The sequence below is a fragment of the Grampus griseus genome, assembly GCF_964374135.1.
Source record: "Grampus griseus genome assembly, chromosome: 3".
Classification (NCBI taxonomy): Eukaryota; Metazoa; Chordata; class Mammalia; order Artiodactyla; family Delphinidae; genus Grampus; species Grampus griseus.
Genome location: NC_139019.1, coordinates 170,922,570 through 170,945,549, shown reverse-complemented (window position 1 = coordinate 170,945,549; position 22,980 = coordinate 170,922,570). Strand labels below are relative to the sequence as shown.

Genomic DNA, 22,980 nt, shown 5'->3' with positions numbered 1-22,980 from the left:
ATTGCCAGTCAACCAGGGAGGAGTTGAGTTTCAGAGCCTGAACTGGGTAACTCAGGTGAGCGTTCCCAGGTGCAGGTGAGACGCGCCCGCAGGACTCGAATCGACCCGCAGAGGGCGCTTTAGGGGGACAAGCTAATAGAACGCAAATTGAATGCAAATGAGCCGCAGCCGAGCCATGTGGGGCGTTTTTTTTTTAATCAGGCGCGCCTTGGACAGCCCAGGTGCCGCAGGGGCCTGGGGCTGAAGATGGTGCTTCTGCCGCCGCAGAGGCCCGGGCGGCGGCGGCGGCAAGACACCCGGAAGCCGCAGGCAGGGCAGCCTGCGCCCCCCATCACTCCCTCCGCAGCCGCCTGTCCCAGGCCAGGGGTCCGTGACCCACCTCGGTCCCGCGGGAGCAGGCGTTTCTGATCAGGCGCACTTTGGGCAGCCGCTCCCGGGGTCCCTTGCGGCGTCGTCCCGGGGGCCTCCGGGGACCTCGGAGCAAGATGGCGGCGGCGGCGGGGTCCGTGAGCTGCGGGCGGCGGCGACCGCGGCGCCAGTGAGGGGGCCCGGGGGCCCGGGCGGCTCCGGGCCGGGGCCCCGCCGCGGGACGGACCATGCTACGCTCCACCGGCTTCTTCCGGACCATCGACTGCCCCTATTGGGCCGGGGCGCCTGGGGGACCCTGCCGGCGGCCCTACTGCCACTTCCGGCACCGCGGGGCCCGGGGTCCGGGCGCACCTGGCGAAGGCGGAGCGGCGCCCCCCACAGCAGGTAATGTCTACGCGCCCGCCCCGGGCTCCGTTCCCTGGCGCGGGCCTGGACCCCAGCGCCCGGGTTTCCATGGTTTCCTGTTCCCCGCTCAGCCCTCTCCCTGCATGGTCGCGGGCTTCGTCCCCCCAAGCCGGGACCACCCACCCCGGGGCCCAGTGCCAGTCGCGGGACCTCTGTAAGCCACCGTTTCCATGAGTGTAAAACGTAAACAATGGGAGGACCTGCTCTCCTAGAGGTGTCGCGAGGGTGGAGCGCGCGGGGATCGGGAAATGAGCGCGGCCGACACTGGTCTGCAGGCCCGGGACTCCTGCCCGGGGAACCGTTCCCGCCGCCTCCCCGGCCCGGGGTGTTGGTTGCAGCCGTTGTTTATTTCCGCGCTTCCTCTCGCGCCGCGCCTCTGCTCGTGGCCGCTCCTGTTTACTACAGCGGAGTCGAGAGGGTCTTGTTTAGCGGCCGCCGACTGTGTGTCGAGCCTGGTGTGTCATGCCAGGGTTAGGGAGTGAGTCAAACCCGGTTGACTGTGTGTTGTGTGTGTTTTGGGGTCGGGGACCGCCTTCCGAGAGAACGCTCAGAGACTGCGCATCCCATCAGCGTGGTGATTATCAATGTCATGGCAGAGTTCGGTGAGAGCTGTCAGGGGGCAGGCAGTGCTTCTCGTAGGAAGTGTGGGCCTTGAGCCGAGACGTGAAGAACGGGGGCAAAAAGAGGGACATCACAAGGAAAGGCCCGCCGGGAGGATCGAGTGTGGTGTCATTCTTTCCGAGGGGAATTCAGGCTCCCGCTGTGGCCCCTGTCCTCCGGGACTGGCTCCCCCTTTCCATCAGGGCCCAGATTTCCCCCATAAGGCACTGGTCCTTGTCTCAGAGTCTTCTTACTTGAAGAGAGGGGCGTCATTGCTAGGATGAAACCATAGGGCTGTTTTCCCAGTTTGCCAGAAAAAAAAAAAAGGTAGAATTTTTTTCAAATTTCCACTGTAAATTTGCTCAGACCGCTGGCCCCTGTAGCCCAGTGTTTGCTACAAGGTCGGGCTCCACACCTGCGCTGGGCTCCAGCCTGCGTCTCAGGAACCTTCCCTCGAGGAGGGAAGACAGACGTGCACGCAGGTGCCTGAGCTTCAGGTCTGGGAGAGAGGAAGGGGGTGAGTGGGAGGCCTCTCGGTGGTCACCCTGTCACAGGGCAGTTTCTCACTCCATCTGTTGAGTTATTGGCGTGGTGTGTGGCGTTCTGTAAAGAGCCCCTGGTGTCTGGGTTCCTCACTGTCAGGACAGACCGGGCGGGCCGGCTCCCTGAGACCCCGGGACTGACTCTTCTGCAGGCCCACAGGTGGCCTTCCAGCCGTCTGCGCTCTGGGGCGCTGACTTCTCTTTCTGTGCATTTCTCTCGTGCCAAGTCAGTCTCTTGATTGCTTCCTACACCACAAATGGCCATTTTCCCAAAGGATCGTTTTTGAGAATGCATTCGGTTGATGTAGCCCTGTCTGCTTCACTTTCCCGCAGGAAAAAGTGCAGCTGCCTACCCCTGACCCCAGTGTGTCTGCATTTTCCTTTTGCAGGTGAGAATAAGCAGCCCTCTTCCCATCACAGAGGGCGGGGCCTGGGGGGCGTGCTCTGGTTACCTTCTGGTCGAGGGCTACCTTGCCCTGCAGAGAGGCAGGGGCAGATCCCAGCCTGGCCTCTTTCTCGCTGCGGGGCCTCTCTGACACTCTCTTTCCTTCTCTGTGGCGTGCTCGTGGGCCAGGGGGAGTGTGTGCCTAGACCTCCCCCACCCCTTCAGCTCCCGTTGCTCCAGATTTTGACAAACCCACTTCCCATCGGGCTTGGAGAGACTGCAAAAATCCAGGCTTTGGGGGTCCACTTTTGACCAGATAGGCACGGTCCAAGCACAGGTGCTTTGGCAAGGGTGGGCTGCGCAAGGATGCTGACGTGCTGGGTGATGGCCACCTGCAGGCAGGATGTGGGGGTCCCTGTGTAGCCCAGCACCTCTGGCCTTGGGTTGATGGCCTCCTGAGGGCTGGGTGGGCATCCCGTTCTTCCCGGCCCTCAAATCTGCCCTCCTGTGCTCCAGGGTCCCCACCTTGGCACTCAGCTGGGGGATGCCCAGTTACCGCCACGCACCCTCAGTCGTGCTCTTTAACCAGTGGTAGGGACGATTGTCCCCATTTTAGGGACAAGGAGACAGGCCCAGAGAGGGGAAGCCACGCACCTGTGTACACATGGCTGGTAAGTGGGGGACACGGGGTTGATCTGGACTGTCAGGCCCTTGCCCCTCACCACCGACGGCCGATTCCTGCTGCCTGACACATGTGGGACCTGGGCACCTGGGTACCCATTACATGTGGGCTCAGTGCTGTGCCCTGAGGCTGGGAGGTAACAGTGAGAGCTGGGAAAGACGGTATAGCAGGGCCTGAGCACTGAAACCTTCCAAGGATGGGCCGGAAGGAGGCTGGAAGGCGGGGGTGGCCCCAGCTGGGTGGCAGTGGCAGCTCCCTGGGCAACCCGCTCCCCGGGGTCTCAGATTTAGGCCTCGGCAGCGGCCCCTTGTGGTCTGGAATCCTGAGAGCAAGCCCTGTTTCTCCAGGGAAGGTCGCAGCCAGGAGTCAGGCAGGGAAGGGAGGGTGCAGCCAGAGAAACGAGTGCTTCCAGCAGAGGGTGGGTTTTGTTTGATTTTCTCCGCGAGCTGACTTGGAACAGGAGGGGGCAGCAGCCCCTGCAGTATCACTGCCCCGGGCCGCTGGCCACGCTGCCCCTTAGCTGCCTCCCCCGTGGGCTGGGTGCCAGCAGCTTTCCCACTGCCCTGATGACAGTGCTTTCCTCGGTTTGACACTTTCTCTTCCAGAGTGAACTGCCGTGTGCACTTCCCTCCCTCCCCTTCCTGGGAGAGAACTGATACTGAGAAAACCTCAGCAGAGAGCAGAATCGCCTTTGTGTCTGGAGGCCCAGCCAGGGTACTTGAGGACCTGGGAGGGATTTTCCTAGCTGGTTGTCAGGTGTGGTCTTTGGTCAGGCCAGCCACGGCCTCTCACTTCATCGGGGGGTCGGGGGGAGCTATGAAGAATAGCAGAAACTGGGGACATGGGGGGTTATCCTCTGGGCCAGTCCTGGGCACTTTGAGGTGTGGAGCAGCCTCCCTGGTCACAGCCCCTCGATGCCAGCAGCCCCCCCAGTCACAACGTGCACAGATGTCAGATGTCCCCAGACGTGGCCCAGTGTCCCCTGGGGGGGCGGGATCACTCTGGGTGAGACACCCTGGTCATAGGCTGCTTCTTGCTGAGGCCACTTTTTTTTATTTAAAGTCTCCTCCCTGCCCCTCCCAGGGAACTGTGTGCCCAGGTGCAGCTCCAGCCCGGGCCACCAGGCTCAGAGGACAGAAGCTGTGGCCTCCCAGAGGAGGGGCCTTCACTGCCATCCCGTGGGTGGTTCTCTTGTTCTATTGTTCTTGACTTTTTTGTAAAGAGAGAGTAGAGGAGAGGTACTGTTGGATTTTCAGAGCAGAGTTCGTCTCTTACACCAGAATGAGAAAAATCTAGGTTGTATTTGTGGTTCAGCCCCACCCAGATGCAGCCCTTGTCTTCGGGGGCAGTGTCCCAGCCAGCGGCAGCCTGGACACGTTGTCTCTCCATTCAGAGCACTTTTTTTTCTGGACTTGGAGAACGTTCATTTTAAAACCACTGGAGAATGCCGCAAAGTCAAAGGAAAGATGTTTCGTATGTTGTCGCAAGTCCTGCATCTGCCGGCTTGTTGTGCGTCCTCCCAGCCTCAGAAACAAAAGGCTCTGTGTCTCTTTTCTGTACTCGTGACCCTGCCTCACTGGTGAAGTTGCATTCTTTTGTGGAGGCTCCAGAGACTCCAGTGAGGTGAGAGGCCGTCCCCAGGCCTGCGGCCCCTCTTCAAGCACTTGGGGAACTTTAAAAACCTGCCTTCTTGCCCAGATCCAGGCTTGGGACACTTGAATAGGGTACATCTGCCCTTAAAGCTGTTTTTGGTATTTTAGGATTCTTTGCTTCGTGTCAGTAAAGCAGTGTCTCTCACCGTGGACAGTCCTGATCCCCTGGGGGACATAGGGCGATACAGGGACATCTGCGGTTGTCATGACTTGGGGGTGCTCCTGGCAACAAGGGGGCGAGGGCCAGGGATGCCGCTCAGTGCCCGCGGGTGCCCAGGATGGCCCCCTTCCCCTACACACACAGACTTTTCCAGCCCCAAACGTCAGTGGTGCCAGGTGACATGGAGCAGCCTGATCAGTGTCCCAGCACCTGGCCCCTTTCGTATTTGAGAATAGGACAGGAGGGCTGGCCACGCCTGCAGGGAGCCAAGAACCCCGAGAATCGTCGCCGCCCCAGCTCCTCCGGCTCTGGAGGTGAGGCAGGGCGGCCCAGGCGCCCAGGTTGGGGTGGACAGGGACAGCACCCTGCTGGGAGAGCTCAGAGGACCACGTGGGTGCCCGAGTGTACCCCCCACCCCCAGAGCATCCTCCAGAGAAGAGGTACAGGCGCCACGGCTGGCTTTCAGCCCTGCAGGTGGAGTAGGGCCTCAGATGAAGACCTTTTGGCTCCACCTTCCGTTGTGCGAAGAGCCTGGCGTCAGTTACTTCTGCAAAACGGGGTCGCGATGCAGACCCTCTACACACAGTGCGCCTCTCTCGTCTCAGCTGTGGTGCGCAATGCTCCTGCTTTGCCGTCCTCCTCCACTCCCATTCTGCCCTCAGAATCCCCCACATAGGATCATTTCCAGTGACGAGCGAGTGCTGGGTGCATAGGAATTTGGTTTATTATTATTTAAGCTGTCCAAGTGCGGAAGGTAGACTTCTGCTGGTCTGATCTGACTCAAAGCAAAACCTGGAACGCTAAAGAGGAAAAGTGCGGAAGGAGGATCACGGGAGCTGGGAGGTGGTCAGGGCAGATCCGGCCGGAGCCCCACAGGGTTGTCTCCTGGTCCCCTGTCCTCCTTGGTGGTGGCAGGTCCTCAGGCTCCTGCGGTAGCCAGTCTGCCCTTTGAAGAAGCAGGCATATGTGCCAGCGGTTTTAGGGCGCTGGGTCCGTGGCTTCCTCTGAGCACTGAGGCTTTCTGTAAAGGGCCATGTGGAGCACCCTGCCCCCGAGGGCTGCGCGGGTGGCAGGCAGTGTCGAAAGCCCAGGAATGTTGCTGGGGGAACTGCCCTCCTGCCTGCTGCTGTAGTTGCTGGGGGGAGCAGGACGGGTGGCTGATGGACCTGGGTGCTCTGGGGGCTGGGACTTGGCCATCTCACAAGCTGTGGCCTCAGCCTGGGCATGCACGCGGGCACGGCACAGCTTCTGTGTCGTCCGTAAAATCAGGAGCTGGCTCTGGGGCCTTCCAAGGGCTCTTCTGGGTCTGTCTGAATTCAGTACTTATCTGGGGACCAGGCTGTGGGGACTCTGCAAGGGAAGGAGGGATGTCCAGCAGCACAGATAACGGCCCAGAGTCCGGGAGAGCGAGCCGTTGGCACCTGAGGTTGCAGGGAGTCGGGCGAGTATCCCCAAGCAAGCAGTTACCGAGCTGGGCTTTGAAGGATGAATAGAAGTTTGCCTAGTGGCTGGAAGTGGAATGTCCTCCATTCTTTATGCTTTTGAGGCCTCTGCCACTTGGGTAGCTTCCTGGGGCAGGGCTGGTCTAGTTGCTCTTCTTCGACTCATCCTTGTGTCCTGCTTACCTCTCGTGTGGCGGGATGGTGTCTGTCTTCTCCTGGCCCCCCTGCCCACCCCCTTGTGTTGTGACCGTCCCCTGGGTTGGAGGAGTCCCCACTGATGTCTAATCAGAGCACAAGTGGGCGGGGGGTAGGGGTGGGACCACTGTGTGCTTCTTGTCTTTGGAGGTGCAGTGGGGAGGAGGGGTGGGGTGATGGGGAGTCTTTCGGGGCCCAGAAAGGATCGCGCGGCGCTGGGTCTTCTGGTCTGGGGGCGGGGAGCCAGTGTTTGGGGTTAGGCAGATCCCTCACCCGCTGCCCTAGACCCAGCCTCCTCTCTCCTCTGTGAGGGGGGCTGACGCGAGCAGGGAGAACGTAGAGATTAAAGGGGAAGGCCTCGGAGCCGGCTGGGTGGGGGTCACGTGCCTCCCAGTGGGGTCTTCACGCTCACGTGTCTGCTCATTTTCGCTTGTTAATTTTACGTGCAGCTAGAGCTTGTGGGCCGGGCGTCTGCGCAGTTATGGAAGGGTGCGGAGTGTTTTCTGGAATGGAAGGGCGTGGTGGGAGCAGAGAGGAGCAGGGGGAAGGCTTGGAGGGGTTGGAGGTGGCCACCACCCCGTGTTGTCCTTCGACCCGCCGTGGGCTCTGCGTGATCCGTTCCCTGAGCGCTGTGGCCCCGAGTGTTTGCTTTTCCCGGCGTGGAGGTGGGGCAGCTGGCCTGGGCCCCGCTGTGCCGGATGCTGCTCAGAGCTGGTGATCAGAGCCGGTCGGGACTGGGTCACTGGGAGAGTGTCCAGCAGCACCAGAGCCGGGAGTGGGAGCTGGTGCACACAGAACTGGGCACAGGGACGGCTGAAGAAGGCTCGGCCCCATGAGCTGGCCGGGAGCCTTCCCAAGGGACGTCCTTCAAGCGGTGGCCCACCTGGGCAGGCCCTTGGCCTTGTGGGTGTCCCTCTAGTGGCAGTAGCCAACCCCTTCCTTGCCCTGGGCCGGGGGCAGGAACTTCTGAGAGTGTAACCCCAGCAGCCAGGCCTTCAAGGTGCTTTTCCAGTCATCCCGAGGTTCGCCCCCTTTCCGAAAAACAGCCCAATTAATCTTGTTTACCAAAGGCATGCTTCCCTGGTGCAAGCCCCGAAGGAGCTCCCATTGGCTCCCAGCCAGGTTAACTCCCCAGTAACGGGGAGGTGCTTCTGAGGTGCTCCCACGGCCATTCCTGACCTCTCGAGGGTCACCTGTCGAGTCGCTTGTAAAACATTTTCTTGGGGAGCTTCTCCAGTTCCTACCGGTCCCTGAGGCGGGGTACGGCGGGGGCGCTAGGTAGCATCACAGATATCTTCTCCATTTGCCCGCCTCCCCCCACGAGCCTCCAGTAGCCTTGGCAGGGGCTTGGGGCTGCAGCTCCAGGGACCAAGCTCTGGGCCCCATGCACTAGCTTCTGAGCTACAGGGGGCTGCTGCCGAGCCCCTGGCAGCTGTGTCCTTGATGCGGCTAGACCTGTCTGGAGCTCCTCGGGCTGGTGATTTGGCCTTATGGTACCTTGGGGACACTGAGGCCCTGGAGGGGAGGGTGTTGGCCTAGACCGGCTCACGCCCACCTTGGGCTGTTTCTTTTGCTTTTTGGTGTAGCCTGATGGGGTGTGAGGAGGCAGCCTCCCCTGGGACTGAAAACACCCCACGCTGACAGAGCTCCTGGAAGCTCAGATCTAAGGGGCTGGGGGCTGGGTCCCAGGGCACCTCCTTCCTCTCCTTGCTTCCAAAGCACAGACTTGTTTGTGGGTGGATCCCTTTCAAAATGCAAAGTGCAGGGGTTTGAACTCTGCCCTTACTTGGGAAGGGCTAGAGGCACTCCTGGGTGATTTGCATGTTGTCTGTGGCCCTTTGTGACCTGTTCCAGAGCAGGTCAGAGGTGGGGAAGGACCCCCATCCATTTGATCCTCACCCTGCCCTGCCCACCTCTCCTGGGGGAGGGCATTCCCACCAGCTGGGCCCTTGCTCCTGTCCCCCACCTAGGGGAGCCGGCTGGGGTGGGAGCCATCTTGGCCTCAGGAGGGAGGTTGGGAGTGAGGTGGGTTGGGCTGGAGGCCCCCTGAGACCGGCAAGACCCGACCCACCCCTCACTTGAGATGCCCTGTAAGTGCCCCCTGGCTTGTGTCCTGGGCCCTCCACTCCGAGGGGACGGCGTGCGGGGGCGCTGGCTCTTCTGTTCATCCAGGCGGTGGTGGGCTAGGGGTGGGTCTGCTTTAGTGCCTTCGGACCCGTTGAGGGTTAGGGTGGGCTGGGAAGAGGGCCCTGGATCTTGCTGTTGGGGTTTCCAGCCTTTCCTCTCTGTGGTGCCTTCACCTTGAACCTTGTGGGGGGGCAGAGGGCCCAGTGGCTGTGTGTCCTGACCTGTCCCCCACTCCGCCCTTCACCCTGGCATCCTCAGCTGGGAGGTGGGGGCCTGAAGTGACTGCTCCCCGGCACCCCAGTCCCGCTGCCCCCTGCAGCCTCTGCAGCTTGGTTTTACCTCCCCATCTATAACCCGCAGCCTGGGTGTGTCCTCGGTGTTCTGAAGCACCGATGTACGCGCGCGTGTCCTTTCTCCTTTCTAAGCATTGTTTGAGAAATAGGTTCCAAGGTACAAGCCAGACAACAGGCCTGCAGTGGGCCCCGTCCCACCTTGGGCCCCCAGGCGGCCCAGGCCCAGCCACTGGCCCCGGCAGTGCCGGGTTCTCTGGTGCTTCATCAGTGATGCGTGCGTTTCCCGGGGCTTCTGCAGCAAGACCCCACTCACCGGTGCCTTAAAACAACACAGGGTTTTTCCTCTGGTGGTTCTGGAGCTCAGAGGTCCAAAGTGGGTCTCCCTGGGCTACAGTCCAGGTGTGGGCATGGCTTATCCCATCTGGAGGTTCTGGGAGAATTGGCTGTTACTTTGCTAACCAGAAAGCACCAAATCGATCCACTTTTCTGCCAGAGGTTTTACAGATTATGTCTGGCAGACGCTCTAACAATGAACCGTCTCTACGTTCTGGAATATTTGAACACGTTATCCTTTCTCAGAACGTTGGGCTTTATTTGCGTACATCTTACTGAGAATTTCCGCACCTCTGTCCTGAGTCTCCCGTGAGCTTCGTGTCAACTTGGGTGGTATTGGGGTTGGACTGGTCTCGTGGAATACACCCTGGAGCCAGGTAGCCCGCCAGCCGCTCCGCCACCCCTGTTCAGCTTGATACAAACCTAAGTGTGTCCTGTGCCCGCCTTGCCGTCCGCCCCACTTCATGCTTCCCCAATGTTGCCCATTGCCGGAACGTCTTTCACGCCGTGGCGCTGTTCCCTGGACGTCGTCGTGCCTCGCTTCCCCCGTGAGATGTGCTGTGCTGTCCTTCGTCCACCCCACCCGCTGCCCCTTCCCAGTGGACGCTTCGGGGCTTTCTGTGTCCTCACTGGTACACACGCAGCCGGTGGAGTTCTCTGTGGGCGAGAGTGCGTGTGGGGGACAGAGCCCTAAAGGCGCTGTCACCAGGCAGGGCCGTGTGCATCCGCCTGTCCACCCGCTGCTGTGGGTGGGCTGTGTCGGCCCCGCCTCCCGCTCCCTCTCGCACCCCTGTCGCCCCCCAGTCAGGCGTCTGTGCGCTCTGCGCTTTCTGCCCTGGCTTGGTGTCCGGCCTCCCCGACTGCAGGGAGCAGCGTGGTGTGTCTTCAGTGTGGGCTGGGCCCTGGGGAGAACCACCCTCTCGCCCAGCTCCCCAGGCCTCACCATCCCCTGTCCCAGGCAGTGAAGTCCCCAGGATCTTGTGGCCTCCTCTGGGGCCTGGGCTCTGTGCCCTCACCCTACCTGGCAGCCTCTTCGGGGCAGGACCTGCAGGGAGGGGCCCTCTGGAAACCCTGACTTGCTGCTGGAGCCTTGGTGGGGGTCGGCCGGAGGTCTGGCCCCCGGTAGGTTCTGGAGGCTGGTACTCTGCTCTTCCTTGCTGGCACCTGGGGTCGAGGCCCGGGACGAGGCAGTGACCGGTCACTGGCTCGTCTGGCCTGCTGCTATAGCCACCTGCTCATTGCTGTTTTCTCCCTCTCCGTTTCAGGGCTCGGTTATGACCCGTACAACCCCGAGCTGCCCAAGCCCCCTGCCCAGAGGGAGAATGGCGCCCTGGGCAGAGGTGCCGAGCCCCGCTCAGACATCCTGGAGCTGGAGCTGGTCAACCAGGCCATCGAGGCCGTGCGCTCTGAGGTGGAGCTGGAGCAGAGGCGCTACCGGGAGCTCCTGGAGACGGCCCGGGAGCATGGCTCGGCCGAGGCCCCCGCCCTGGCGCCCCACGGCCCCACTGCCGGCCTGGATGGGGACACCTTCTCTCTATCCTTCGAATACAACCCCGGCGGCCGTGGCCTGTTAAGCCCCGATGCCAGCTACCAGCCCACGCCTCTGGCCAGCCCCACCGAGCCTGGCACCAAGTACTCGCTGGCCTCTCTGGACCGGGGTCAGGGCTATGGTGGAGGGGCTGGTGGCACCCTGGAGTACGTCCCCAAGGCCGTGGGCCAGCCCCGGCGGTATGGCCGCCCCATCTCCAGCGGCAAGTACGTGGTGGACAACTCCAAGCCATCTACAGACCTGGAATACGACCCCCTGTCCAACTTCTCCGCCCGCCTGCTCAGCAGGGCCAGCACCAAGGACGACAGGGCCCCCAAGCGGCCCCGGGGCTCCCGCGGCAGTGAGCCCTACACACCTGCACCCAAGAAGCCCTGTGACCCCTTCGGCGGCTGCGACGCCAGGTTCTCAGACTCTGACGATGATACCGCTGCTGCTCCGGGTGACAGGCTCGCCACCGCCAGCCCCCCGAGAGCCCGAGTGGGCCCTGAGAGCAAGGCCCTGGGGAAGCCGGGCTCTAGGGAGGGCCCAGAGCCTGAGGAGGGCAGCCTTCGGGAGACCAAGGAGATGGCCGTGCAGTACGACGTGGGGGACCTCGGTCAGCCTGCCAAGGGCCCAGGCGGGCTGCCTCCTGCCAAGCCCAGTTCCCCGGGCAGGGCCTCGCAGGAGCACAGCAGCCCCAAGGAGGGGAGACCCAAGAAGAAGAAAAGCGGGGGGCCGCCGGCCGCCGGCCGCAAGGATGGTGTCGGGAAGACAGGCAGGGGTCAGGATGGAGAGCATGGGAGGCCAGCCGAGAAGCCCTGTGTGGACAGGAGGGGCCCGCGGGCCGGCAGCCCCCGGCACAGGGCGGAGCGGCCCCAAGGGACCAAGAAGAAGCCATCTTCAGCCACTCCGGTGGCCAGCTCAGGGAAAGGCCGGCCCGAGGGGCCGGGACCGCGGCCCAGCCCCGCACAAGGGGCTGCCCACCAGCTGCCAGACAGGACGGGCAGGAAGACCCCGTCAGGGAAGCTGGCACAGCGGAAGGCCCGCTCGCTGGATGAGGGTGCCCCCCGGGGTGCCCCCAAGCTGCCGAGGCGGGCCCTGAGCCACGCCGAGCTCTTCGGGGATGAGAGCGAGGACGAGGACCCGGGGCCCGAGGCGCCCACCCCGCGGCCGCCCGCCCTCCCCAGCCTCAGCTCCAGCTCCGATTCCGACTCGGACTCCAGCCTGGGCCTCTGTGGCACGCAGGGGCCGCCCAAACGCCTCAAGGCCTCCCCACCCCCGTCGGCCAGCCGGTCCTCCCCTCCCCGCCCCTCCTCCTCCTCCTCGGGGGCGGGCTCCGACGTGGACTACTCGGCCCTGGAGAAGGAGGTCGACTTTGACTCCGACCCCATGGAGGAGTGCCTGCGCATTTTCAACGAGTCCACCGCTGTCAAGACGGAGGACAAGGGCCGCCTGGCCCGGCAGGTGAGGGCGGGCTGGGCTCGGGCAGCCGGGCTCCTTCCTGGCTTCCCCCGTGACTGGAGTCCCAGCGCCTGGTGGAGACGGCTCGCTCAGCGTCGGCCTCTCAACTCGTTCAGAATTCAGGACCCCTCGCTGGCTGCCTGCTGCCCCCCTGCACCCCGTCCAGAAAGAGGACGCTGGCTTATGGCCCACCCAGCGGGGTTCCCACGGCAGCCTTCTGAGAGCATCCCGGCCAAGGGGTATCAGGCACCACCATCCCGCCTTCCCCAGCCCTCTCTCCCCACTGAAGCGTTGCTTCTCCCCTGCCTCTCTTGCCTCTCCCCTCCTCCCTCCTTCCCCGGCGTCCCCCCCCCCCCGCAACCCGTCCCTGACCCCCCCAAACTCAGCCAGCCTCCACCTTTCTGGTCTCCTGCTGCAGTGTCCCCACCTCGCCACCAGAGGGAGCTTGCTCTAAACAAAGCAGGCTGAGCTAGTCAGTCCCTGCAGAGAACCTGCGGCTTCTGAGGGATCCCAGGGTGGGACCCTGGCCCCGCCCCTTACTGCCTCCATTAGTGCCCCACCCTGTTCTTGGCCCTTTGCTTTTCTGATTTCTTCCCCTTCATTCCCACGATTCTGAGCTTGTCCCTGTGCTGGCTGGGTGGGAGGGGAGCAAGAGGCAGGCGTGAGCGTGGGCTGGGCCAAGTCTGCAGAACTCACCATCCGCAGGGCCTGGGAGGGGGGCCCGGGGTTCAGGCAGCAACTGGGGGCCTTGGCTCCGGGGCGCCAAGTCTGTTTGCTCACCTGGGAGGTGGGGCAGATGCCCCAAATCGCATCTCTAGACGCGGCAGCCCTCCCTCAGCACGGTACTGTCTTCCACCCACTACTCGGGCCTGGGAGTCAGATCCTCCGCGTGCTGCGGGCCAGGGTGAGAAGAGCCGCAGCATCGGTGTGTGTGTGGGGGGCCTCGCTGAGGGCCGGATGTGTGTCTCAGCCCCCCAAGGAGGAGAAGACCGAGGAACAGGGGCACTCGGGGCTGACCACTCTGTTTCCTGGGCAGAAGAGGAGGATCTCTCACCTCTCCAAGCAAGGCAAGGAGGTAAGGGAGGGCCCGCTTCTGGGTCCTGGGTAGAGGCTGGCAGGGGGGAGATGGGCCTCGCTCTCCCTTGCCCATGGGTGCCTCTGGCAGCCGTGGATCCAGCACTGCCTGTGTCCTGCAGAAAAATGCCAGGGACCCACGTCCAGTCATCAAGTTGCGCTTAGTGCGCAGAGTGGGGCACAGAGCAGGGACAGCGAGATGAGGGGCAGCCCTCCAGCAGGGTCGCACTGCCCCATCCCAGTCCCAGTTCAGAGGTACGCTGTGTGATCTTGGGCAAGTGGCGTGACCTCTCGGAGCCTAGGTTTCCTCCCTTGTGGTCCAGAGACAGGATCAATTGTCAGTCACTATGGGGCTGCTCAGTTAGTTAGCACAGGGAAGGCTGGAGCAGAAGACAGGGCTCCTGGCTGAAGAACTGCAGGTGATCCAATCACCAGACCCCTGCCCCACCCGGATGGGGATTTTGGAAGTACAGTTCAGAGAAGATTGGATCAAGCAGGATCTAATCTAGGTGCTGGGGGTTCCCACCCACTCTGTGTCTATATAAGGGCTGAGAGCACAGTCTGGGCACTTAGAAGCCAGGACAGCAGGGCTGGGAAGGGACCTGGGAGAGTGAAGCATCATGGTGAATTTGAGAGCCGAAGCACCAAGCTGGTTCCCTCCCGGGTATCTGCAGACTTGGGGGGAAGCTAGTTGGTTCCTTCCAGGTTATCAGCAAACTCAGAAGACCAGCTGGTTCCCTCCGAGACCCCTGCACACTCAGGAGGAGGAGAGCTGGTTCCCTCCGGGACGCCTGCACACTCAGGAGGAGGAGAGCTGGTTCCCTCCGGGACCCCTGCACACTCAGGAGGAGGAGAACTGGTTCCCTCCGGGACCCCTGCACACTCAGGAGGAGGAGAGCTGGTTCCCTCCGGGGCCCCTGCACACTCAGCAGGAGGAGAGCTGGTTCCCTCCGGGGCCCCTGCACACTCAGCAGGAGGAGAGCTGGTTCCCTCCGGGACCCCTGCACACTCAGGAGGAGGAGAGCTGGTTCCCTCCGGGGCCCCTGCACACTGAGGAGGAGGAGAGCTGGTTCCCTCCGGGGCCCCTGCACATTCAGGAGGAGGCTTCTGAGGTGGCCTGCTCCATCCCAGCCCTGGAGCACCTGCCGCCCGCCCCACAGTACTACCTCTCTCCTGACACTCCTCGAGGCCTGCTCCGGGTACCTCTGATGTGCAGTCTGGACTTGAAATTTGTCACCCAGGCGGAGCCCACAAGCAGAGGCCCAGCGCCTCCTACCCGTCCCCCGACTGCCCAGGAGGTGTGCTACCGCCGGGCCCAGCAGGCACAGAGGGAGTCAGCCAGCCGGCTCCAGGCTGCCCAGCAACTGGCCGAGAAGCAGTCCTCCATGCACATCTCAGCCCCCGGAGAGAAGAGGAGGATTGCCCACGTCCCCAACCCCCTCCTGGCTGCAGGTGGGTCCCAGGGTTGTGGTCTTGGGAGTGCTTGTCCAGCAGGAGGACCCCAAGGCAGGGCTCCTTTTATGCCAGTAGTAGTGGCCTTGAGCAGGGCCTGGCTGCGTCTCGGTGATTATATGTCAAACGGGGATAAAAGTCTCCCAGCTGTGTGGGAGGCTGAGGCAGGCCTGTTGTGGCGCCCGGCGGCTCTGGGCCTCTGTGGGCTTTGGTTTTAGCAGTGGGGCGGGCCGTAGGGAGTCTGAGGGGTGTCTTCCTCTCTTCCCTGTCTGTCCACCAGCCCCAGAGGTCTGCCTGTGACTCCGGTCTGCCCCTGCTGCCTGCTCTGTGGGGGGCTCCCACCCAGGTGTGGCTTGCACCTGGTAAGGTGTTAATGGGGGGGGGTGGTCCTGGAGGCCTTCACCCTTGAGTCAAGCCAGCTGATCTGGGGTGGGAGTTGGGGGCTGGTTTTCCTCCCTCTCCCACCCTGAGGGCCACTTTCCCCCACTTGGGCTTGTCTGAAAGCTGGGTTGCCCTTCAGCAGTCCGATGCGTGAGGTGCTCAGTGGTGTGTCTGGGGCTGAGGACGTGGGACAGGAGCCGGGGCTCTGCAGCCACCTGGAGGCTCGTTCAGATGCAGTCGTTTGCCCCCTTGGACCAGGGGGACCCTTACTGTCTGAACAGCTGCCTGGGATGTCCTTCCTGCTAGTTCCAAGACCCCTTTGAGGAGCCAGCCCCGAGGAGACGGCTCCACACGCTGGTCCTGCAGATACAGGCTTCCGCAGGCCTCCTTGGTTTCCCTGGGTGCTAGAGCCTCCTTCAGGAGAAGCTGGCCAGATCCCCATCCTTCCCCCTGCCCCAGGATGCTGGAGGGAGCGCTTAACAGCCAGGCGGCTTGTCAGCCAGGGGCTCTATCTCCGGCATGGGTTTTAGCAGTTGTTTGGCCCTGTGGATGTGAACAGAGATCGACCTGAGTTGTGGACCTGAGACGCACACTCTCAAAAGCCTGCACCTGCTCTCAGGTTGTCTGGTCATCACCGATGGCTTGGGACAGTTCTGCCACCGTTGTCACTGCACGCGCTGTGGTGGGGTGGCGGCTCTCCTGAGCCCCAGGGGGACTCACCTGTCATCTGATGCCTCATGCTCCAGATGACCGTAAAAGCGTTCCTTCCTCCGTCACTGAAAAGTGTGCATTCTTAGAGCCGAGGCCGGTCGGCAGCTGGCCTCCTCTGTGGCCCGAGAGGCTGGGCCTGGTGTGGGCCCCGCCGCTCTGTATCTGTGCCTCCGTCTCCTTGCTGCTCCTGTCCTTCCTCGGGGCTGAGCCCTCCCGCCACCCCACCCACCCTCCGAGCCCTTGGAAACAGCCCTGCTGGTGGTCACAGGAGACTGTCTGGTTTGTGACCTCATCAAAGAGACAGAACAGAGGTCGCTGGGGGCAGGCTGGCCGGTCACAGTGAGCAGGCCCTCTGCCCAGGAGCCAGGGCCTTTCGTCCCTCACACTTGAGTGCCTCGGGGTCGGGGCCGCAGCATGTGGCAGAGGCTCCCCACACCCCCCCGCCACTTGCAGGGCCACCCCAGTGGCGACCTTGCCTGAGCTGGCCTCCGAAGCCCCGTTTTCGTCGCGTCCCCTCTCGATGGACTTACCCGAAAGCTGATAGAGCCTAATGGCGTTCCACAGCCCACAGGCCAGACCCCGGCCCTTCTGCCTGTGCCCCAAGACGCACGTCCTGCTGGCACTGAACGGCCGCAGCTGCCTGGTGCTCTGCAGCTCAGTGATGGGCGTGCTCTCCTCCCGTACTCACGTCCCCCGTCCCCCTCCAGCCCCTACAGGTGCCAAGAGGACCCTCTCGGCCGGCAGCAGCCAGCCCCCCAATGGCCCCGAGCCGGGCAGCCAGCCCCTGAAGACGCGTACGTTGTCGGGCATGGCGTCCAAGACTACCGCCACCGTGGCCCCCAAGCGTGTGGCGCACAGTCCATCCTTACAGGTGAGCCCTCTGCTTAGCTTACCTCTCTCTGCTCCCCTGTTGTTTCCATTTAACCCGTAGCCTTACTCCTTCGAGCAGTTTCAGTTTGCAGACCCTGAGCGGGGTGCAGACGGGAGCGTGCCACGCTCTGCTGGTCTCTGTTCCCCTAGAGTTTAAAGAAGCCCGTTATCCCAAAAGAGTTCGGGGGCAAAGTTCCCACTGTCATCCGCCAGCGCTATCTCAACCTGTTCATTGAAGAGTGCCTCAAGTTTTGCTCTTCTAACCAGGAAGCCATAGAGAAGGTGCGTGGGGCGGGGCTGGTGGGAGGCGGGGCTGGGCTGGGCTGAGCCGAGTGTCCTCCTGCAGGCGCTCAACGAGGAGAAGGTGGCCTACGACCGGAGCCCCAGCAAGAACATCTACCTGAACGTGGCCGTGAACACCCTCAAGAAGCTGCGCGGCCTGGGCCCTGGCACCGGGCCTGGTCTCAACAGTAAGTCGCCTCCGGAGGACCGGGGCCCAGCCCTCCCCGGGCCACCGGCAGGTTGTCAGACAAAGGCTCTGCGCGCCAGCCACCCGGTTGCCAGGCTCCTGTCAGGATGGCGCTGGGCCCATGCCCTCAGAACAGCCTCCTCTCGCTGTTAACCGCCCTCCTCAGTGAGCCGAGGGCCGCCACTAATGGGGGCCTCTTCAAAGCGCAAAGCAGGGGGGCATTTCCTGAGCCCTCTCGAAGGATGCATTAGCGCCTGTCTGCTCTGCCTGCTCTCCGGTTCGGCCCGCTTCCCTGGCAGGCAGCTGCGCACAGCGCCTGAGGTGGCCATCAGAGCCTGTGTAGAGTCCTTTCCCTTCCTTCTCCAAGGGGTGAAGACCCCCGGGGGGTCCAGGGGCGGTGGAGGGGCTGCCGGGCAGCCTGCTGCTCCCCAAAGAGTGCACATCACAGGAGGTCAGGCCGTCCCCTTCTGGAGGAGGGTGGAGGAGCACTTGTGAGGGCTGAGGTCTGAACCTCGTTTACCCTCCCCTCCCCTTCCAGAACCCAGCGGCCGGAGGGTGGTGTCCCATGAAGTGGTGCTGGGGGGCAAGTTGGCTGCCAAGACCAGCTTTTCGCTCAGCCGTCCCAGCAGCCCCCGCGTGGAGGATCTGAAAGGTGAGCTTGGCTCTCCAGGTGCGGCCCCTGGAGGCTCTCCCACCCTCCCCGGCCACTGGGTCCAGCCCCAGCCCGTCTGGGGGCTGACCCCCTCTCCCCTGTCCCCAGGGGCCGCCCTGTACAGCCGCCTCAAGGAGTACCTGCTCACCGAGGCCCAGCTCAAGGAGAACGGCTACCCCTTCCCGCACCCCGAGAAGCCAGGGGGCGCCGTCATCTTCACGGCCGAGGAGAAGAAGCCCAAGGACTGTGAGTACCTCCTGCGCCACCGCCCTTGGGGCGGAGGGGCCATCTGGGGACAGGGAACGCCAGGCCCAGGCTGGCCTGACGCATCGCCCTTCCTCCTGCCCTGTCCCCACTCGCAGCCGCCTGCAGGGTCTGCTGCCGCTGCGGCGCCGAGTACCTCGTGTCCTCCTCCGGCCGCTGCGTGCGCGACGAGGAGTGTTACTACCACTGGGGGCGGCTCCGCCGGAACCGAGGTGAGACCCCCGCTGGGCCGGGCTGGCGCCAGCTCTGACCATTTGTAACTTTTTTCCGTTGGTTGTTCTTCATGGGAAAAGTAACACAAAGGTCTTCCTGTGACAGTGTTCCCGGGTAGATAAAAGGAAGGCCTCCCACCCCATGAGGCCCCCACGCATCCTTTCCACGACTGTCCCCATGGAACGACGTGGGCGGTTCTGCCCCAGTGGGAACAAAGCGTTCGTCCTGTCCTGCGGCTGCTTGTTTCATTTTGTCGCCGGTGTGGCCAAATTCCCTCTCCTGGGAACACACGGGGTGGAGCTGCCGGCTGGCCGCCCGCAGACACGTCTCTGGGTGGGCAGGCCTCCCTGGGGGCCGCGCCAGGCGTGTCCTCACTACCAAATGCGAAGGGCTTGCGCTAAGCCTGGGCAGGGCGGTGGGTCTGCGAGCTGTCCTGGCCCTTCACTGCCTGGTCGGGCCTGGCGCCCTTCCAGGGAAGGGCACTGGGAAGCCCCTGCCCCGCGCAGGCAAACCAGCTGGCATTTGTAGTTCCCTGCGGGAGGCTTGGGCCCAGGGCATCAAGGAGGTCTGCTGACCGCGTCTCCCTTGCAGTGGCAGGGGGCTGGGAGACTCAGTACACATGCTGCTCGGCCGCCATCGGCTCCGCCGGCTGTCAGGTCGCCAAGGTAGGTGTCCTGGGCCCTTCCTCGTCCTGGGAAGCCCCTCCCCGATTCTGGCCAGAGCCCTGACCTCTGAGCTGCCCTTTTCCCATCCTTGATCTACCTGCCTGGTCTGGGGGCTTTGGGAAGAGGTGGACAGTCTGAAAGCCACCAGCACAGCACAGCCCCCTGAGCCCGGCCTTGCCCTTCCGAGCCTGCCGCCCTGACCTTCCTTCCCTCCCACCCTCAGCAACACGTGCAGGACGGCCGGAAGGAAAACCTCGAAGGGTTTGTGAAGACCTTTGAGAAAGAACTTTCAGGAGATGCACACCCAGGAGTCTACGCCCTCGACTGTGAAATGGTGAGGCGGCCCGGCTGCCCAGCGGGGCTGACCCAATCTCTCTACCCAGAGCCTCGGGCCAGCGCAGGTGCCGGGATAAGAGCATGAACGGCAGCCGGGCCCACCTGCCCGCTGAGCACCCGTCACAGCCTTGCCTGCGCCCGAGGGCCTGGCACACAAGGTCCACCTTGGCTCTCGGAGGCTGTGTGGGCCTCGTGAGCACAGCTCTGGCTTTGGGAGGGTGCCTGGGCTCACGCCCCCTCCGACCCGCAGAGAAGCCCCGGAAGGCCTCTGGCCTGGTTTCCGTATCTGAGAGTGGGAGCTGAGCCTCCGCCCGCAGGGTTCAGGGACAGGGTGGCCTAGGCGGGAGTGCTGGTGTTCAGGGCCGGGGAGGGCCACCGGGTGCTCCACCTGAGGCCTGTCCTCTGGCCCCGCAGTCTTACACCACGTATGGCCTGGAGCTGACGCGCGTCACGGTGGTGGACACAGAGCTCCAGGTTGTGTATGACACCTTCGTCAGGCCGGACAATGAGATCGTCGACTATAACACTAGGTGTGCCCCCCCACCCTGACCCCCGACCCCTTGACCAAGGAGCTGGGAGCCCTGGCAGGACCCCCATTCCCCACCACGGCCCAGCCTTCCTGCCCGCAGCCCAGCCCCGGGTTGGGGTCCCCGTGCCCTCCCCAGCTCCCTAAGGCCTCCATCCTCCCGCCCCAGGTTTTCAGGGGTGACTGAGGCCGACCTCACGGACACAAGCATCTCGCTGCGGGACGTCCAGGCCGTCTTGCTGAGCATGTTCAGTTCAGACACCATCCTCATCGGCCACAGCCTGGAGAGCGACCTGCTGGCCTTGAAGGTACCCGCCTGCCTTGTCTTCGGCTCTCTGAGGGTCCTCAGAGGGTGGGTGGGGCCGTCTGGGGCCCGCTGCCCTCAGCCCAGGGCGGAAGCTGTAGGGTCGGGGAACAGGCACTCGGCGTCCCCCTCCCCCCTTTGCCACCCCAGCCCTCCTGTGGTCCGTGACCGCCCACCCGCCCGCCCGCAGGTCATCCATAGCACCGTGGTGGACACGTCCGTGTTATTCCCGCATCGCCTGGGCCTCCCCTACAAGCGCTCCCTGCGGAATCTCATGGCCGACTACCTCAGACAGATCATCCAGGACAATGGTGAGTGCCGGGCCGTGGGGCCGCGGGGGCCGTGGGGGCTGTGGGCTCCCTGCCCTGACGCATTTGTCTGCCCTGCAGTGGACGGGCACAGCTCCAGTGAGGACGCCAGCGCCTGCATGCACCTGGTGATCTGGAAGATCCGCGAAGACGCCAAGACCAAGCGGTGACCGCCGCCTGCCCGCCCGCCCACCCGCCCGCCTCTCCTGCCGCCCCGGCCCGTTCTCTACCCCAGGCCTCTTCCAAAACAGTGCAATAAATCTTGAGATCTAACCCTGTCCACGTCGCCAAGACACAGAAAACCGAGAGAACGGGACAAGGCGGAGGCCACGAGAGCCCAACGCCAAGACTGACCCCGGAGCCCCGGGCCCCCGCCGCACCCCGTCGCCCGTCCCTGCCTCTCTGCCCCAGACCTCTGTCCTCTGGAGACTGCTGCTGACTCGACGGGCGAGGCCAGGGCCCTCCCGCCCGGCACCTCCAGCGGGCCCTGCTCGTGCCCCAGGCAGCGAGACCACCTGCCCCTGCTCCTTCTCGTGGGCGGGGGGGGGGCGGCTGGGCAGGCTTGTCGAGGGTTTGTTTGTGACAGGAGTTGTCTTTTTATTTTGTATTGTTATTTTTATTATTTGTAATTTAAACCTGATAACTTGCACAGTTGTCTTCCCCCACCTGGAGGAGCAAGGCCCTGGTGCTGCCTTCCCTCCCGGGGGACGGGGGTAGGGCTGGGAGTGGAGCACCGGCACCCCAGCAGCCGCCAGGACCTGGGAGTTCTGGGAACCAAGCCAGCCCCTCCATCAGCCCCCAGGGCCTTGCCTTCTGGACGCCCCAGGGCCCATCAGCCTCTGGACACTTGTCTTCCCGCCAGAGCCCCGCCCTCCTCGGGGGGCTGTCTGTAAAGGCCCGCAGTGCCCCAGTTCCTGCATCCCCTCTCCCCCACCCCCAGGCAGGGGCAGAATAAACGTTTGTATGGATTTTAGAGCTCATGGCGTCTGGAGGTGTTCTTGGTGCCAGGTGTGGCTTTACACACACAGTGGAGGTCACCGTCACCCATAACGGGGGGAATCAGGAATGGGACCTTGCTGTCCCTCACAAAAAACAGCCCAGTGCTCGGGTTTACCCCAGGACCAGTGTCCAGAGCAGACCAGGGCCTCATGCTTCCAGCCCCTCGGGGTTCCGTGACAGTGGGGCCAGCGGCCAGGCCCTGGGACTGGAGTTGCCTTGCCCATTCATGAGGTGGGGCCTGTGTACGGGGCTGGGAGTGGGGAGACCCCGGCCACCGCTGCATGTTCCCTGTCTGAGCAGCTAACTTGGGAAGGGAAGGGCAGCCACTGGGGTAAAGCAAAAAGTGAAGCCCAAAGAGCCTCATGGGTCGGGGAGATGCTGGGGGGCCCCAGGTCCCTGTGCAGGAGCACGAAGGTGCTGGAAGGAGGGCTGCCTGGAGGAGGCCCCCTTGCCACTCCACTTCCGCAGAAGTTCCTCTGGCTTTTGCTAAAGGCCAAGAGGGCAGGCTCCCATCTGAGGACACAGCAGCCAGGGCTGCAGAGTTCCCAGGGGGCGTCGACTGAAAAATACAAGACCTGAAAGCTGTGAGTTATGTTTTATTCCAGGAACTTACTGAGGACTGTAGCCCAAGACATTGCCTCTCATATAGCTCTGAGGAACTGTTCCTCGGAGTTTTTGCTGAAAAAAACCCCATAGAGTCAAACATCAAAAGGTTCCTGCTAATCACAAAAAGCTGACATCTCTAGTTAATGATTGCAGTGCTTTTCTGTGTATGGGAAGATGCTAGATGCTGTCTGGGCTCACTGAAATCATTCCTTGGATATGCACTTCAGCTATCCAGGGCCAGTATCTGGTTCTTCTCCATCCTGAATCCCCTCACGGCGCACCACTGTGGGGAAGGGCGGTGGCGCTGCAGTGGCAGAAGGCTTGATGGTGAGCAACATTCTCTGTCCACAGGGGCCCTGAGGGGAGGGTTCTTGGTGAAGTCAGGCCTCTGCCACCATCGTGTCCCTCCGGGGCTGTTCTTGTGACCAGTTGACTTTCCCCCACCCTCTGTGAACAAGGAGTGTTCTTCTAAAGAAAGGATGCAGGCAGCATCCCAGAAGCCCCGTTTCTGTGTGGTCTGTCCCCCTCCCCAGAGCATGAGTGCCCCAGGGAGGCCTTGGGCAGTTGGGGGAGGAGCTCCCAGGTGTGGGGGGTGTTGGGGGTGGGGTGCAAGCTTTCAGCTTGCCAAAACTGCTGCCTCTTGGAGGCCAAAGAGCCTTTGCAAACTCGCTGCTTGGGAAACTCCTCTCCCTCTGTCACCGTCCCAGGGGGGAGAACCGATCCCGACCCCCTCCTCACAGGCGCCCACCGGGTGAGGTGTCTCCTAAAGGCTGTTAGAGCAGTTTGTCCAAGACACTCCCCGCAGTGTCTTTCTCTGTAACCGCTGGGTAGGGCTGGATGAACGTTTCTCCAGTGAATGAAGGAAAGGAGAGGTTTACCTGGCATCCCCCAGAGGCCGCTGGGTGTGCAGGTCTTCCCAAGAAATGGGAGTGGGAGGCTGCTGCTCTGATGGGGACGGTCAGCTCCTGGGTGCTGT

General features: G+C 63.0%; 1 protein-coding gene across 1 annotated transcript; it reads left to right on the top strand.

The window, feature by feature from the left end:
* The first annotated feature begins 581 nt into the window (after positions 1 to 581).
* Positions 582 to 21,356, top strand: REXO1 (RNA exonuclease 1 homolog). The gene is made up of 16 exons (XM_082651012.1): positions 582 to 753; positions 10,451 to 12,177; positions 13,145 to 13,249; positions 14,490 to 14,700; positions 16,500 to 16,663; positions 16,813 to 16,944; positions 17,009 to 17,132; positions 17,670 to 17,783; positions 17,892 to 18,029; positions 18,146 to 18,259; positions 18,852 to 18,925; positions 19,149 to 19,259; positions 19,676 to 19,791; positions 19,957 to 20,095; positions 20,282 to 20,402; positions 20,481 to 21,356. Exons 1-16 carry the CDS (start codon positions 597 to 599, stop codon positions 20,567 to 20,569), a joined length of 3,636 nt encoding a protein of 1,211 aa, XP_082507138.1. The 5' UTR covers positions 582 to 596; the 3' UTR covers positions 20,570 to 21,356.
* Positions 21,357 to 22,980: the final 1,624 nt, after the last annotated feature.